Here is a 16,768-nt window from a genome sequence, read left to right on the forward strand (position 1 = left end):
TTGTTTGCTTAGTTCTTTATCTGCTGTTTCCCCGAAGGATTTTGTAAGAAGCAAAACATTGGTTAGTATTTATCCTGGTGAAAGGGAGAACTTGTAAGTATTTTTGCAAGTACGTTTCATCAAATGTATATGGAAATGTACGAGACCTGAGCCTGTGAAGAGCTGAGCTCCCTGCACTTCACTTTCATGGCAGGACGTGGAGTTTTTTGTACCTGCAGCAGGAGGCTGTTACAGCTTTTGAAATTGCAGTTATAACTGAGATCACTCTTTGAGGAGGAACTAGATGCAATTTTGAGCATGGCCTACCTATATTTAATATTTTACTGTAGTATTAAATATTCTTTATTTAATTTCAGGTTAAGATTCAGGTTTGGTATGTTTCATTTTGAACTGGATTCAGTGAGAGATTTATAGTCTCTTAAACCTCTGCAAATCCCAACAAGATTTGAGGTTCTCTGTCCTCTGGAAGATTAAAGCAGTTGTGTAAGGCTTTGTATTGAGCAGATGAGACGAACTTTGGTGGCATTTGAGTTTTAACATTTGATAGTCTCTGCTGTCAAAAACTAACCGTGGAGTTTTTATGAAGACTTATTTTAAATACTCATAGATATTAAGATACAGTTTAGTACCAGAGAGGATGTAATCAAGATTATAATCTAACACCAGCTACTGCCTCTGTATGTACCTATTAATGGCTATATGTTTTTGGGTAAGAATATACGTAAACACATTATTTACTACAAATGATGAGTGGCAATTTTACCATGGTTTCTTCTGAGCACATTTCACTTTCATTAAATTTTACCTGTATTTTAAAATTACTTGATATTGGGAAAACCTCTTAATAAATAAATGGAGAATGGGGTGGGGGAGTGGGAATACTTTGAATTGTTATATTAATCAAGGAAGTTGAAAAAGCCAATAAATCTTGCCTTTTTGTAAATACACTTAGATTTGAGTGACCACACTTCTTGAGTGTTTGAAGATTCTTTTTTCAATTGTCGCAACTCTGGCTCAGGCACGTTCTGTGGTAACTTCATATACTGTGGCTTGTTTTCTTTGGCCCAGTATTTTCTCTGGGATAAACTCCACAATTGCGTCAGGATGCACTGTACCAAAGCAACCTAGAGTAACTGGGAAACTGGTGTTAAGTTTTGCTTGACGGCCTCCCCCTGCCACTCAGGAGAGGGGTAAGGACATCATTGCTCCTGCACCCCGTACAGCTGCAGTGACCTGAGCCTGGAAGCTGAATTCCCCAGGCTTTTCCATGGCCTCCGCTGACTCGGTTCAGGTGATCGGGTAAGGCTTCCAGAGGTTGCAGACCTTGGCAACCCTTTCTGATAATGAGCTTATTTACAGCTGCCTTCATATTACACTAAAGCTTTAATCAAAACCCTTTTTAAATACAGTCTGTTACAGCTTGTGCTAGAACAACTGTTATGAAATGTTAAAAATCACGGGAGAGACTACCGTTGGTGATGACTGAGTTTACATTTCCTTTACAAAAATAGCTAAATTTCCCTACTGTGCTGCAAAAAGTGATCTTTGTGAAAAGAGTATGTTCCTCAATGGACTTTGGTGCTGCTTTTACGATTCGCCTTAAGGGAAAAAAGCCACCGTAACCCACCTCTGGGGCGGGATGGGGTATAGCCAAAATTCTCCCTGCACCCTTTCTGCTTGACCTTTGTTTAGTCTAAAGCAGTTAATGTGCCATGTCTGAAATTCCTAATTCCTTTGCGGGAATAGTTTTGGGTTTTTGTTTGTTTTTACAAAAAAAAAAAAGGTATTATAGAATTTTTGTTTCAGCTTCCATGCGCTGTCTTTCTATGTTGAACAGGCCTTCTGCTTGTGCACTTCTGCGCTTTATTTTGGATTTGTACACAAATTTTTGTGGCGAATAAACGAGGGGGAAGGGGGGAGGGAGCCTTTTCCTGAGGCGGGCCCTGACCAGGAAGCGCCGGGCCGCGGCCTGCTCGGACCTCCGCCGCCTTCCCGCTCTCGGGCCGGCAGCGCCGCTCTACCTCCGCCTCTCTATGGTTCCCTGTGCCCGGGAAGGAAGCGGGGGGGGAAGGGGAGGCGGGCCCAGAGCGGCCGCTCTAGCCTCCGCCTTCGGGGCTCTCCGCTGGGAGAACTCTATGGTGGGGATTTCTAGGCGGAGGCCTCCGCGGGGACTCTATGGTCGCAGCCCGCCCACCCGCCCCGTCCCGCGCGGCCCCGCCGCGGTTGCGATGCCGCCGGCGCCGCTTCCCTGAGGCGGAGACGGGCGCGGCGGCGGCGGCGGCTCTGGTTCTCCCCACGCTCGGCCACCACCGGCGGGGCCTGGCGGGCCTCTGAGGTAAGAACGGGCCGCGGGAGGCCGCCCCCGGGCCTAGGCCAGGCCGCGCCGCTCTCCTCAGCGGGCCCGGGGGGGGAGGGGGGCGGCGGGCGCTGAGGGGGCGCCAGGGGGGAGCTCGGCCCCTGAGGGGGCGGCCGGGGGGGCTCGGTCCCTCCTCGGCCTCTTCTCGCCCTCTTCTCGCCCTGCTCGGCCTCTTCTCGGTCCCTTTTCGGTCCGTGCTCGGCCCCTCCTCGCCCTGCTCCCCGCTCGCCCCCGGCCCCCCGCTCCCGTTCGGCTCCGTTTATGCCCTAACAGCGGCGGTGGTCGCGGTTCCTTGGGGCTCGCTGACAGAAATTTTGGTCGCCCGCTGGTCACCGCAAGGTTTTTTGTTTTGTTTTGTTTTTTTCCCTTCGCGTGCACCTTGCTGAGCCCTCTCCTCCAGGCAGTGGTGTCGCGTTGGTTCTGGGTGAAAATTGTTTCGTAACTGTGTGTCGCTGCTGTTTGCCTCTCAGAAGGGCGAAGATCCCGCACACCAACATCACCTCTGCAGTTTTAGTCCGCGGGGTTTTATTCCTCAAGCTCCTTGTCAGTGCTCACTCAGCTTCGTTTCGCTGTAGAAGGCAGGAGCAGGGGGGTGAGTGGAAGAAAACACATATGGAAAGTACTCCGCAAGTTTCACGGAGTATTTTTCTGCATGTGGGTAGTCTACGATCCAAAGCTCCAAGTGGGGACGTTGACTCAGGTCTCCTCGCTGGCTTTCTGGCATGGACTCGTGGGATGCGCTGTCATTTGCTTCTGTCCTGGAAAAAATGGAGTTCTGTCAGGCTTCTGGGTGAAAAAAACTTTCCCAGAGTGTCTCAATTGCCGAATAAAGTAAAAAACATTTAAATTGTTGTGATATACATCAATATTTGACTGTCAATACTTAGTATTTGAGAACAAATTTCTGTGTCCGCTCGTCTTTGATCTCTGACTTTATAAAGTCTTTAAAAAAGTCACTTGCCTCTTAAAATATTTAAATACTGAAATATAAAATGGGCCTCTGACCTGTTGGATTTAAAAGGGCAAACCAGAATTTGGTTTCTTTCTTCAGAGATCACGCACTAGAGCTCGTGTCTCTTTGCCTGAACGTACAGCCTTTATCTTCCATTATTTTCTTCTTTGCCCGTAGACTGTGCTTTGAAGCTTCATCTGTAGCCATGTAATGAGCATTTAACTAGAGACAATCGCCTCTCAGATAATTGTATTGTAAACAGACAAAACCCAAATAATAAGGGTAAGAAATCAGTATGCTGCTTACAGCTGGGACACTGAAACAGGGAGTGACTTAAAATCTTCTGAGGATAGTTACTGCACAGGCTGCAGTGTGTCTGTAAGTGGACCTTCTCCAACATTTTTGAGTGTTTTTAGTGAAAGTTGTAGATTTTTGTTTGTTTACTTATTTGTTCTTTTTTGGTTGATGCTCCTTGCAGCCACGTTTGTAGCGGTTCCTGAGTGGTGGTTCAACCTGAGGAATGTGCTGCTAGGCGGGTGTATGAGAACTTAAACGTGGCCACTATGAAACGCAACGTTCCCATTCCTGTTTGAAAGGAAGATGTGTTTGAGGTGGAACTCACATTTAAGGTGCAGTGAGTTTGTTTGGCTGCACGAGTCAATTCTCAGAAGTTTAAAAGTCTTAAAACAGATGCGTTCCTCATAGCGCAGCTGTTGCAGAACGCTTTTCAGTTTAAATTAAAACACTTTGAGATGTAGCTGCGCAGAGGTGGTGTGTTTGTTCTGAAAAACATCCCTCTTACCTATCCTGTTATAAAAAATGGCTGTCCTACAGATCGGAGCGGTGTTTTGTGACTGATAAAACATCAGGTGTTTCTTCTCTGAGTTCCCTCACGGTGGTGCTCCTCGTGGCAGAACTCTTCCTTCAGCCCAAAACCATGCAGCTGCTTTCAGCTGAAAGGTGCACCCTGTTGTTGGAAGTAGTTTTGGCTGTGGTGGAAAACGGTGAAACCCTCGTCGGTCTTCCACCTTTGGTCCTTCTCTTCTAAGCTGAGAACTTGCAGGCCAAGGTGTGTCACGAGACCTGTCTTTCTGAAGGCTGGTAGATGGTAATCACCGTTTCAGGTGCTTACAGGAGGCCGTTCCAGAAGAAATGTCACGTTTTTTCCAGCAGGAGAGGTTGTTTTCACGGGGTAGGGGCGTGTAGGACTTCTTGGGTGACAGCCGTGCAAGGCCAAATAGCGTATCGCTACTTCTGGATGTAGGGCACAATAATAATGTTCCCCTTTTATGGTCCTTATTTTGCTCAAATAAGCTAGCTGGATGTACAAAATAGCTGCTGGATGGATGTTGAGTGAAATTCTACAGAGAGCAAGCAGAGGGGAAGTAAACTTGAAAAAGCGCCTTTATCATGGGAAATATTTGATCTTTTTTCCTGTAAGTAGGCCTTCACACCTCGGAGAGACAGATCAGCAAAGAGCATTGTGCGTTCTCCCCGGTTTGTTTGTTTTGAGTGGTTTTAGATCTATCAGTTTCATTGTTTCTTGCAGGCAATTTTGCTGCTGTTGTGAGTCTTACATGGGGCAGTAGGGCAGAGAAAAACAGTAAAAGGGAGGGGAAAGCAGAGAATGTGGTTTAGCACTACCGAAATGAATTGGGTATTGCTGTAGCACTGGAAATTTATTTTAATTTTTGCTGTTGACTGGATTTCAGTTTGACAGTGCCCTGTTTACTTGTAACATTTGATACAGGCCCCATTTGCATAGGTATAAGGCGGAGATTTTCCTTTATAAAAACCCCAGACCAACAGTAGCAGGTATCCTTACACATCCATGCCTCCCTTACACATCCATGCATTTAATTCCGTTTGTTCCTTATCGCTTCGAGCTGTTTAAATTGCTCCGGTTCTCCATTTTTTGTTTGTTTTTCTTTTTTTTTTAAAAAAAGAAGCCCAAACAGCCTCCGAGGCCTTCCAGCGGGCTCTGCAGGCGGCTGCAAAGCGCGCGTTGGGGCCGCCCGGCTTCCTCCGCAGCAGCGCCCAGCGCCCCGCGTCCTGCTCCTGCAGAGGCGGCTGGGATAATTCGGAGGAGCCGAAGCTTTCCGGGGGACTGGGAGCTCCCGTGGGGTCCCAAAACGCAGCTGTCCTTTTGCTGCCTCAGCTTAGATGGAGGGCGAATGGCTTTACATTCGCAGAGAGAAGCCCGCTGGGAAGCTGGCTCGGTGGCGGACGTCTGTGCCGTGCCGTGCAGGACGCGGCGTCGCGTGTCACTGAGCCGCCGGGGGCTCCTCGCTTTTTTTCTCCCCGCAAAGCCCGGTTTTAGTACCGAATCGGAGGAGTTTTGCGCGGGGACTCCTCAGATGAGTAAGGGTTGCAGGAAGAGGATCCTGGGCTTGGTGCGCGCTGACTTTTTACCCTCTAAGTATACGTCAGGCTGCGAGAGCTGTGGTTTATCTCAGTAGGGAAAAATCAATGACTCACATTTCCACAGAAAGAAATGTAATTTCCAGTCTCATAGCAACTGTCCTTTCAACAGTTTTAAACCTTCTGTGACAAAATGTTTAACACTCACCGATCATCTTCTAATGCTCTAGGCTGGTCCACCCACTCACCCCACCTAAAAGCATGCATTTTTACATCACCAAATCCCCCAATATTGGGGGGGGATTGCTGTCAAGTCGCGTTGAGCAGTTAAATATAAAATCTTAGAGAGGAGAGAAGTGTTAGCGGCTTCATTATGAAGAGGTGAAGTTACTTCTGCAGGGTTTATAATTCAGATCCGTGTTCTTTATGCTTTGATTTTGGATCCCCGATTTTTTTTTGTCTCCCCTCAGATGTTTCAGTACAGGTTTGGTGGCAGCTCGGGTGAAATAGGGAAAATTATTTTCCCTTATGGCAGGGTATTCGTTAATAAAAACGCTTCGTTCGGGTTTTCTTCCTACTTCTCGTGATGTGGCTTGTTTTTGCTGAAACCCGGGAGATGCAGGAGATATATTGACAGTAAACTCCGGCGCGGCGTAGGTCTGGGCCAGGGCCAGCAGTCGGCAGAGCCGCGGGTGCTGCCGGGCGCAGCGGGACTCGGGTCCCCGCGGGTCGCGCCGCTCTGAACCCGGAGGGCCGGGGAGGTGGCATGCTAACGAAGCTAATTAAAACTGTGCCAATAAGGCTCAAAGCAGGATGCCCGGAGATTCGACGAAACGTCCGTGGAAGCCGGGCACCTGTCTCCGGTTCGCGTTTGTCGTGAAGTGAATTTAACTGGTTGCTTTTCTCGCAGCTGATTATGGAAGAGGTGCACAAGAGCAGCAGTAACAGCTCCGTGACGCCTTCACAAACAGCAGCCGTACAAGGTACAACACTACAGGCAGCTCAGCTCTCTCATATTGCTCAACAGGTAAAGCCTGGGCCAAATCTCAGCAAACATTTGAGGTAGTTAAGAGCCACGGTTTTATGCACTGCGAGCTATACTCATCCGTGAATTTTAGAAACACGCGGAGAAGAAAAAAACAAACGGAGGTTGAGAAAAACGTACTTTGTTGATGGACGGCACAGTTAATGAAATGGCGTGTATTCAAAAGAGCAGAATTAATGCTAGTGAAATGCAAAAACGCAGCCCCATGTTTCTTTTAGGTTGTGTGTCCTCTGACACCATCATCAGCCTGACCTAGAGGAGCTGCTCGGTAATGAATTGAGGGCCTGGTGTTGTTTTTTTTTGTTGTTTTGTTTTTTTGTTTTTTTTCAGAAGAAGCATTTACAGCTCTTTTTGTAGCAATGGCAATTCTGGGTGCTCAGCACCATGGAAACACTTGGATTTTAGCCCAACCTGAATATATTTAATGTGATAAAGCATATGAAGTTGGAAATTTGACATAGTTTCCAGGAGGTAACATCACTTTCAGGGCTTTAACCTGAATTCCTCATGATTCAAATTTCTGTGTCTGAAAGAGCATCTTTTTCTAGGTAAATCTGCTCCCGTAGCCATGCAGCAGTCCTACGAAACAACATTTTTGCAGCTTGTCCACTGCTTACCTTATGGAGGTGCTTTAGATTTTGCTGCAAAATGTAGATAACGACGTGAGGTAAAGACAGCAGGCATCCTGTTGTCTGTTTACAGGCTGTTTATCTGATCTGGTTTTATGTAAGGTTGCCACTGGAACTTAGTATTATGAGAGAAAAATAGTACTAAGTAAAAAATTATCCGTCTGAGTTTTAATGATCCCTTCATCTTTTCATATATTCCAGATTAATAAAGCTAGTGAAGAAATTTGTTGAGGAAACTGGTTATTTGCTTATGCATCTACGTGTATAACTTTAATCAATTTTAAGTGCGAAGGCTTGTGCAAAATCCACATAAAAATACAAATCTGCTAGAATATAATTCTATTTTACATAATTTTATACAGGGGCTGCAGTAGTAATTATTAAGCCTAGATTTCCACTACGACATTAATTTAAATTGGTAGTTGCAAAACATGAAAGAGTAAAATGTTAAAGAGATGTCATCACTTTTACGTGGAAAAATCTGCTCTTTGTTCTTCTTCCTTGGCCAGAGCTTCTATACCTTGCCTCCTTTATTTTCTTTCTGCTCTGATATCTTTCCTACAGCCCTTATGCCTTGAACTTTCTAAGTAGATGGGTCAGCTTTCACTGTCCTTAGCTCTTGTGATTTCTTCTCTTTGAAGTCGTTGAACAATAGCTTCATAACGGTTGCTTAAAAAAATCCGAGAGCACCAACTATGCACGTTAATCGTGCTGCTACCCTCTGAGTCCAAGACGCTCTTAAAATGGAATCTAAACTTAAAAAAGATAAACTGCCGTAAGTGCGTGCCTTTATCAGTAAGCGTTGATGAAGTTATATGGAAGCAGTCACGCTCAGCTAGGCTCGGGGTTGTGGTTCTGAAGAAGTCTGCTTCGTTGTGGTTCATTTCGAACTGCGCGTATTTAAGTTGCAGCACTGTAATCATTTGCACATAATGCTACATACTTGATTTTCTCCCTAACCTGAGGCAAGTAACTGTTTCAGCCTTTTCATATGCAGATACGTATCTGAAAAATGTGCATCTTTAAAGGATAACTTCTGTGACTTAATTGGACTTAAAAGCAGCTTCTTCTGCTAATGCATGTTCTCCACTAGTTTTCCTACATGTATATACATGTTCTGAACGCTGTAGAACATGTGCTTTTGTTCATGAGCCTTTGATCTCTTGTAGATGTCTCTGAGAGGTCCTGCTCCTCTGACAGTTGTTCAGCTTCCTGGAGAGCAAGTCCAGGTCCAGGGAGTCATTCAGACAGCCCAGTCCTCTTCTGTAATCCACTCACCCCAGGTGCAAACAGTGCAGGTAACTACAGAACGTCTGCTAAACAACCAAGAATCCTGTTCTATGTGCATGAAAAGACTTGTAAAGGCTTGTCTGACTCAGCTAGGTCTGCCACAGCGCAGCCTTTCTGGCCCTACTGTAAGAGGCAGTAAGCACCCCAGTGAACGTGTTGTGGGGACACGTCATTCTTAATGAATATTTAGGCTAGAAATTATTTGCAGCACCGAAGTTGCCACTGGAGTTGAAATGAAACTTTATGACACCACCTCCCTTGATAAAAAACAAAACAAAACCCCCCAACTCCCTAGCTGGTGCTGCTAACAGGCACGCACCTGGTGTGTTTTAACCAAACAGGAGGGCACAGAGTAACTCCGTGAAGAAAATGTGTTTGGAACGGGTAGGCCTGAACGGTTGTGGATGGGCTGTTGGTTGTTCACCTCATGTATGCTGTGGCTCCATTTCTGCGGTACCTAAGCATTCTGCTTGTGTCTCTTACTCACTTGCCATATGATTTTTTCACAAGCCACTTCAGAGGGGTGCCTCAGGGAGTTTACAGTCGAGGCTGCTGCTACTTCATTCAGTTCTTGGCTGCAGAGAGCCCTCTGGGCAGCATGACGCTGAAGTTAGATTGTGAAATAACTGTCAAGTGACTGGAAGAACTGTGCTAAAACACATTAATTTGTCACCGATCCTTTGCATTGTGCTTATCTATTCATATGACATTAAATTAATAATAAAAAAGTAAACCTATAATGACTGCATTTTCAGCTGTCATTGTTCCTATCGCATCAGATCAGGGAAAAGAAAACACTTCGCTTTGCTGAAAACAGTTCAGCATCTGCTCTACTAGGTCATCTGAAGTCTCTTTCCTATCATGCTCTGATTGCAGGGTCCCCACTGAATATATTCTCGTGTTTTTCTTAGTAATTTATGAACGTTGTGGCCTTGTTGCTGAGAGGGGGAAAAAAGTAATACATGAGCAACTTCTTAAAACGTTGTTGGTAGGTTGTTCTTCTTGTCTCTGTAGCAGCAGTTAAATAAGAAATGCTTTTCCCAGAGCCGTGTGCATTCTTGTTGAGTTTTTGTTGCTGGCACACAGATAAGTACGAATAAATGTTTTGTTAGTTTGTATTTAATAAGGAGCTTCAGGGAAAAAATGAACACTTGCCAACTGGATGAGAACACAGTGGAATAAGGAGAAAATTGTAGATAATACTTTGCGTATTTACTCCCTGATATGCTGCAGCCTTAAATATTATTTTCATTTGACTCCTATTCTGACCAACAAAATACACTGCTTGTCTGTCTACATAAAACATTTGAAGCATTTTATATGTTTGTCTTCGTACATAAATGGTGTTCCTGCTGCCATTACCCCAGCCTCCTTAGACAAATTTAAATGTGGGAGTGGCTCACCTTTTCAGACCGCATCAGCTCGTAAGATTTTTATGAAAATACTAAAGGATTCAATTTTTGCTATAGTATATATCTTAGGAGAATTTCTTGAGTTTTCTTTTTATAGGGAGTTAATAGGTTTGCAGCCTTTGGCTTCTAAAGCGAGTATGTTCTGTTTCATTATGACCTTACTAATGTATTTGGGAATTGCTAGAAATATTAGATAGCACTGAATCTAGAATTCCATCTTTTTTTTTATTTATGTAATTAGCTGCATTTATGTGGTTTTCATGCTGCTTTAGCTCACTTGAAATTAAAATGTGTAATCTGTTCTGGGTATTTTTCTGTAGTGTACAGGATAACCACATGGGAAGTGTTTTTTAGGTATCTTCTTTGTCTGAGAGTGAAGATTCTCAGGATTCATCAGATAGCATAGGCTCTTCACAGAAAGCTCGGGGTATCTTAGCACGTCGTCCATCTTATCGGTAAGTGCTGTATGTGATATACTTTGTACTGTTATTTGAAACCAAAATAGCACCTTTTTTTGACAGCTTCCTATAGTCCAAGCTCTAAGTTGTTCTCTTTCTCTTGAAACATGCATTGGATCTGTTAGCCATGTTAGCTGTCATTTGCCCCAGGGAAGCTTCTACTTAACCAACTGGAGATCAACTTCAGGATGACGTGGTATAGGGAAAATTGTTTATCAGCAGCAGTTTTACTCAGTTATGTCATTTTGCTGAAATGAGGAGTACAGTCAAATACTACAGTGTAGCATTTCAAGTAACACGTGTTAGTCCATGAATTTACCTGATGCTGTTACCAGTGACAGAACAAAAGATCTAACTTCTAAACTTTTCCAGAGTAACCTATTCCTTTCTAGTTTATTCTGACTCTAGACAGAGCAAACTGGTTTTAATTGGATATACAAAGCCTATTCCTGAGAGAATCAGTAAAATCTCTTAATAGGCCAGTTATAATCCCTGGAAAATGTTTATGATGGAAACTCTGATGCAGGTTTTACTGAAATGAAATGATGCAGTGGCAGTACTAGAGAAACTTCAGTATGAAGTGTTTTTAGCACACATTTTTTCTGGAGATTGCTGAAATCTGCTGTAAATGGTTCAGATTTTCATTACAGGTTTACCAGTCCAAACATCTTAAGACTTTTAGAGGATAACGATTGAAAATCTGGAATTTGCACGGACTTGCACGTACAAATACAAATTATTATGAATCAGTAGCTGACTTGAATTGCTCTTAGCTGATAAAATGATTCAAATAGTTGAATAAAAACCTAGAACTTATAAACTACACAAGTGTAATTACAGAAAGAGTTAGACAGTAACCTCATACAGAATTTTGTTAATTCCTAAAACTGTTTTATATCAAAATGCTAGTGTTCATGTGTGTAATACAAAATAGGGGTAGTAGTTTGCAACTGTTACTGCTGTAATTTGTAATTTTTGCCTACTACTGCAGCTGATAAACTTTTTTTTTTTTAATAGAAAAATTTTGAAAGATCTTTCTTCTGAAGATACACGGGATAGAAAAGGAGATGAGGAAAGTCCCGGTGTCTCTACTGTTACATCTATGTCTGTTCCCACACCTATCTACCAGACGAGCACTGGACAGTACAGTAAGTTGTACAAAATACGCGGACAAATTTTTACTAAACTTGCCTCAAAATACAGACTTTGTCTTTATTTGTTTGTTATATATTTGAGAGTAAGGTGAAACTCAAAAAGTTTGGTTATTTATCTTATAGTTAGTAAAGTTAGTACTCTTACTGCATGTAACTAGACTGGTGTCTAAAGACTGCAGATAAACTTTGTGATTCGTTGTCTTAATTTTTGCGTATTCAGACAAAGCATTCAAAGGATGTTGTAACGAAACACATAGCAGTCTTCTAGTGTTAGATTTAGTCCGAATGTGAGGTCAGTAAAAATACCATTTTATATACCCAAAGGCTCTTCCCAGGCTGCAGGTGAATGCCTGCTCCAGCACCTGGAGCACCTGCTCTTCCTCCTTGTTCTCTGACCTTGGCGTTCGTACTGCTGTTCCTCACTTTTTTTTTTCCTTTTCCCCTTGCTCCTTTGCCTGTCTGGCATTTTTGCCCTCTCTTAAATAAGATTCCCCAGAGGAGCCACCAGCTCTGCTGTTGAGCTCAGCTGTGGCCAGCGGTTTGTCCATCGTGGAGCTGGCACGGGGCAGTCCCCGTAGCTCCCCCACTACCAACACCTTGCCACTTACACCCCAAACATTTAGTAAGAACAGCAACAAGATCTGGTAGTTGAAGGTGAGAGAAGAAAAAAGCCTTTCAAAATTGGGAATATTTTTCAGCAGCAGGTTGAGATACAGATTGGAGAATTGAAAGAGATGTATGCCCTACAGATTTACCTTTATCTGTATTTTTTAATTTACAGCTACAAATATTTTCATGCGTGTTCCTTTTTCTTTAAGTTGCCATTGCTGCAAATGGATTACAGCTGGCCAGCCCCGGTACAGATGGTGTGCAAGGTCTGCAGACGTTAACAATGACAAATGCTGGTGGTAGTCAGCCTGGGACAACAATACTGCAGTATGCACAAACATCAGATGGTCAACAGATACTTGTACCCAGCAACCAGGTGGTAGTGCAGAGTGAGTATGCCTTCTGGAAATGGTTAGAAATACTGATCAGTAACGCGAATGCATTTTTCTAACACTACTACATTTTGACGTCTCGCAATATTACCGCAACAGCTGCATCGGGAGACATGCAGACGTACCAGATCCGCACCACACCAACGACCACGTCCCTTCCTCAGACTGTGGTTATGACATCTCCTGTCACTCTGACGTCACAGACAAGTAAGACGGACGATCCGCAGTTGAAACGAGAAATAAGGCTGATGAAGAACAGGTATGTAAGTGCACTTGGGCTGCTTTGATTTGTTAGCTTAATGTGCTGAAATACATCTTCAAAGGACAAATTATCAGTCTTGCAAGCTAACGTTCCTGATTGTGCCATTGGTATGGTATGCTGCATCCAGTGACTGAAAACGCTGGAAATTTTGTTCAAAACATGCTGCATGTTCTGTCCTACACAATTTGGAGAAAACTATTTTCTCCACTGCAGACTGATTACCATGCGTGCTACCGAATACTGCTAAATTTCATGCTCTCCACCTAAATTTTTGTAGATTTAACTTTTTGTTCCTGGTTGCAGTGCCAATTCTCTCCTGTTGTATTGGTCAGTACCATAACATTTGTAAAACAGAGAAATCTCTGATATAAAATAAACAATTACTTCTGTTGGTTTGTTCCAGAGAAGCTGCTCGAGAATGCCGTAGAAAGAAGAAAGAGTATGTTAAATGTCTGGAAAATCGAGTTGCAGTCCTGGAAAACCAGAACAAGACTCTAATTGAAGAGCTAAAAACTTTGAAAGATCTTTACTGTCATAAAAGTGTGTAAGAAAAGAAGGTAAAACTTTTGTGGACTGTAAATTTCAGAGGAGAATTTTTTTTTTTATACTGAATTTTTTAAACTAGATGAAAGGTCAAAAATGAAACTTTTCTACCTAGATTTCACAACTTAAAGACTATATAGATTTTATTTACAACAAGTTGGTGACAAAGTACAAAAAGGAAACAAGAAAACCTCACCAAAATTCCTGCTGGCACAACTGGAAACTTTATAAAGTCGAGATTGCATCTACAATAAAAGGACATTCACGTTTTACCAGGCAGGTGATTAGAATTTCTTTGAAAATTTCTGCAAATACCTCTTGTAATGGGGGCAATATTTGGTAACAATTAAAATGTGGATGAAATGGAATCCTTGCCATAGTTAACATTATTAGTAACATTTATAACCAGTATATGTTTTGATTTCTTACTCTTTTTCAATCCTTACTTTTTCTTTCAGTTATTTGTATGTAAATATTTTTATTTTAACCTGTAAGTTGTTATTTACAGGTGCAGATGATAAAAAAGCTAATACTTTGCTAGAGGTATAAATTATGTTTACTCTTTTTCAGCTGACAGTTTAAAAGTTTTTTGTTTTGTTTTGTTTTTCCAATGTTTGCTGTGTTTATCAAATTTGGAAAGGATCTGCAGAAAGCAGTGAGAGGCCTAGTCCTGAAAATGTCTGAGGCGCATTAAATAAGGTGTTGACTTGACTTAAGAGAATTCAACACATCCAATTATTTTAAAGTACAGTTTTGTAGAATGAGTAATGGTGAACGAAAGTTTCTGGAGAATGATTTTACAATAGTTCGTTCTTAGTTGCTGGGCATGATAAACATCTATAATTGAAAAATAAATCGTATGCTGATTATATATACAATTAAACATGCACTGCTTATTCTGTCTGGAGATTCTACTGTGCTTTGGAACATTCAAACCAAATAGAAGAACGATAAAAGAAAAAAAATTGAAGATATATACCAAAGGGTTTAATGAGGTTCTAATATGTGGTTTATATGCCGAAAGTAGTGCAAAATTTCCAGACTAATTTTGTAAGGTAAGCGATATTTTGCAAAGTAATGGTATCTTTGTAAGAAAATACTCTATTGAAAACAGGTAGATGGTTGGTATATTTTGTAGCTAAATTGTGATCTTTACAAATTCTGAAATTGAGTTTATATACGTATTTTGACAGTTTATATATTTCATTTTAGTAAACAAATGAAATATTTTGTGAACCAGATTTTCAAGCATATATTTTTATGGATAGTACAAAGTCAAATGAGATCCTCTTTGGTGTAGGAGATATTTGAATTAATTTTGTATGTCTGTAGGCAACTTACAAAAAACGGATCTTAACAAGTATTGGGAAAAAAGAGATCAGGGCTTCCCCCCCCCCCAGTTGATGAGATCTGCATATTAGGTCTGATTGCTCAGAGATTCTAGTTTTTATCATTTTGATTTGTTTCAGGTGAAAGTTAGATGTTTGACATGATCGGGACTCTTTTGGGTGTGGAACCTCCATTTGTGGAGGTGTTCAAAAGCCCTCTGGGACATGGTCCTGGGCATCCGGCTCTAGGTGACCCTGCTTGAGCAGGGGAGGTTGGACCAGATGACCTCCAGAGGTCCCTTCCAACCTCAGCCATTCTGTGATCCTGTGATTCTGTGAAATAGAAAAATGTGTATGCAGTGCTTATTGCATGAATAATAAATACACTATTTCCATAGTTAGGATTGAATCCTGCTTCCAGTTATGTCAGCGGGAATTGCACTATGGACTATGCTATTAAAAAGGTGTTAGAGCTATGTGTGTGTGTTGTGCTAGCTCAGATCTGAATGAAATTAAAAGATGTACTCACTCCCTAGATGTGTACTGCTTATCATGGTCAGTCAGTATTTTTTATTTTACTCATTTTTGAATTAATGGGCTTCTTAGCAAGCAGAGCTCTTTGCAAATGGTATGAGAGAGACTGCATTCCACAATCACATTGTTAGTAGGCTATAATATTTTTTTTTCCTAAAGTTTATAAATATAACATTGTTACGGACATCATCCACAATACATTTCCTTTAGGCCAAACTGGAGTATATATTTGTGTTCTCAATCATGTCAAAAAAGAATGCTTTTGTTTCACATCAAAAATAATGAGCAAGGTTGAGAAAGTCCTTACATTAGTAAACTGCTCCGAAAGAGGTGCTCGGTGCCTCCTCCTCTCTGTCAGTGGAATTTCAGGAAAAATGAACACCACGGGATGTGCTTAGCACCTCAGAAAATTGGACTTTTTTGCTGTCTACCATCAGGTGTGTGTACGCTATTTGGCATATGTTTAAGAGGGTTTGACCTACAGTACTGAAACTAATTTGATAACTCCTCTGTATGGTATTTTGATCCTCACTGTGTGCTGTTGTTCCTTTACCTTCTTTTGTAATACAGAATAATAATAAAAAAAGCTATCAAGTGTTAAGACTGTATAAAATATGGTGGCCAATTCTTTCTGTATTCAGCAAGTGAAACAACTATGTAGTGCTGCCAGACATAACGTTAGTAAATTTTTATCCTCTTAAAATAGTGTTTGGGAAGAGCAGCTTATTTTTCATCATGGAAATATTAAACAGTAACATGGGTTTGCTCTTTAAGTCGTCACTTATCATGAAGTGCTTATTTTGGATTTACTTCAAAATCTAGATAGTAAGAGAATAAAATCTATATCCTGAGAGTAAGAGGTGTAGTACCAAGTACTGTTCTGCTGATTATTTCCAAACAAAAGTACATGCTTTATATGAATTGTAAATATTTGTCAAAACAATTAGATGGTTGCAGATTTTGACCTTGGTAAATAAAGTCGCCAAAATCTAATGCTGATGTTCCTTATTTATTGATCAATTTATTTTTAATTAACATACGACTGCAGCAGTTCTGACCAAATCCCTATGTTGTGTAGTACCAGCTCTTTACTGTGACCAAAAATAAATATTTGGTCTGTGGAGTGGCATCGAGAGATTTTTTTCCCTGATGTATCCTTTCAGCCGCCAGACTGCTACATCACTAAAAATAAGTAATGGAGAAATACCTTTTATCTTTCTGCTTTTTTTTCTCGTGTTAAAGTTAAGCCTCTGTTAACTAAGAGCATTGTGTTGTGCTAATATTCACCCAGCAGAGGGAGTATCTCTGCCATCTACAAAATCGTGGTAGTAGTATTAAGTAATACCTAAGCTTCTGAAAGCTAGAAATAAGGTAAGAAAAAATATTTTCAGTAAGTAAAATTTCAATATTCATTTCCATTATTAGGGTCAAGGCTGTTATCAT

General features: G+C 41.7%; 1 protein-coding gene across 6 annotated transcripts; it reads left to right on the forward strand.

Moving 5' to 3' along the window:
• The first annotated feature begins 1,946 nt into the window (after positions 1 to 1,946).
• ATF1 (activating transcription factor 1) lies at positions 1,947 to 15,926 on the forward strand. 6 transcript variants are annotated; one of them, XM_035570343.2, is made up of 8 exons: positions 1,947 to 2,335; positions 6,580 to 6,696; positions 8,513 to 8,641; positions 10,400 to 10,500; positions 11,521 to 11,651; positions 12,476 to 12,655; positions 12,758 to 12,917; positions 13,324 to 15,926. In XM_035570343.2, exons 2-8 carry the CDS (start codon positions 6,586 to 6,588, stop codon positions 13,466 to 13,468), a joined length of 957 nt encoding a protein of 318 aa, XP_035426236.1. In that variant the 5' UTR covers positions 1,947 to 2,335; positions 6,580 to 6,585; the 3' UTR covers positions 13,469 to 15,926. The 6 variants fall into 6 exon arrangements, with proteins under 6 accessions (XP_035426236.1, XP_035426237.1, XP_035426240.1 ...); XM_035570344.2 differs by having other exon boundaries at positions 2,046 to 2,335; positions 6,580 to 6,652; XM_035570345.2 differs by having other exon boundaries at positions 2,085 to 2,335; positions 6,580 to 7,185.
• Positions 15,927 to 16,768: the final 842 nt, after the last annotated feature.

This window comes from Cygnus atratus, chromosome 29, assembly GCF_013377495.2.
Source record: "Cygnus atratus isolate AKBS03 ecotype Queensland, Australia chromosome 29, CAtr_DNAZoo_HiC_assembly, whole genome shotgun sequence".
Taxonomy (NCBI): domain Eukaryota; kingdom Metazoa; phylum Chordata; class Aves; order Anseriformes; family Anatidae; genus Cygnus; species Cygnus atratus.

Excerpts from the sequence above, each read along its gene's own strand:
- ATF1 (XM_035570343.2), top strand. The coding sequence starts at position 6,586 with ATGGAAGAGGTGCACAAGAGCAGCAGTAACAGCTCCGTGACGCCTTCA. Across the intron at positions 8,642-10,399 it reads CCCAGGTGCAAACAGTGCAG|GTATCTTCTTTGTCTGAGAG; the intron begins GTAACTACAGAA and ends AGTGTTTTTTAG. Across the intron at positions 12,918-13,323 it reads ATAAGGCTGATGAAGAACAG|AGAAGCTGCTCGAGAATGCC; the intron begins GTATGTAAGTGC and ends GGTTTGTTCCAG.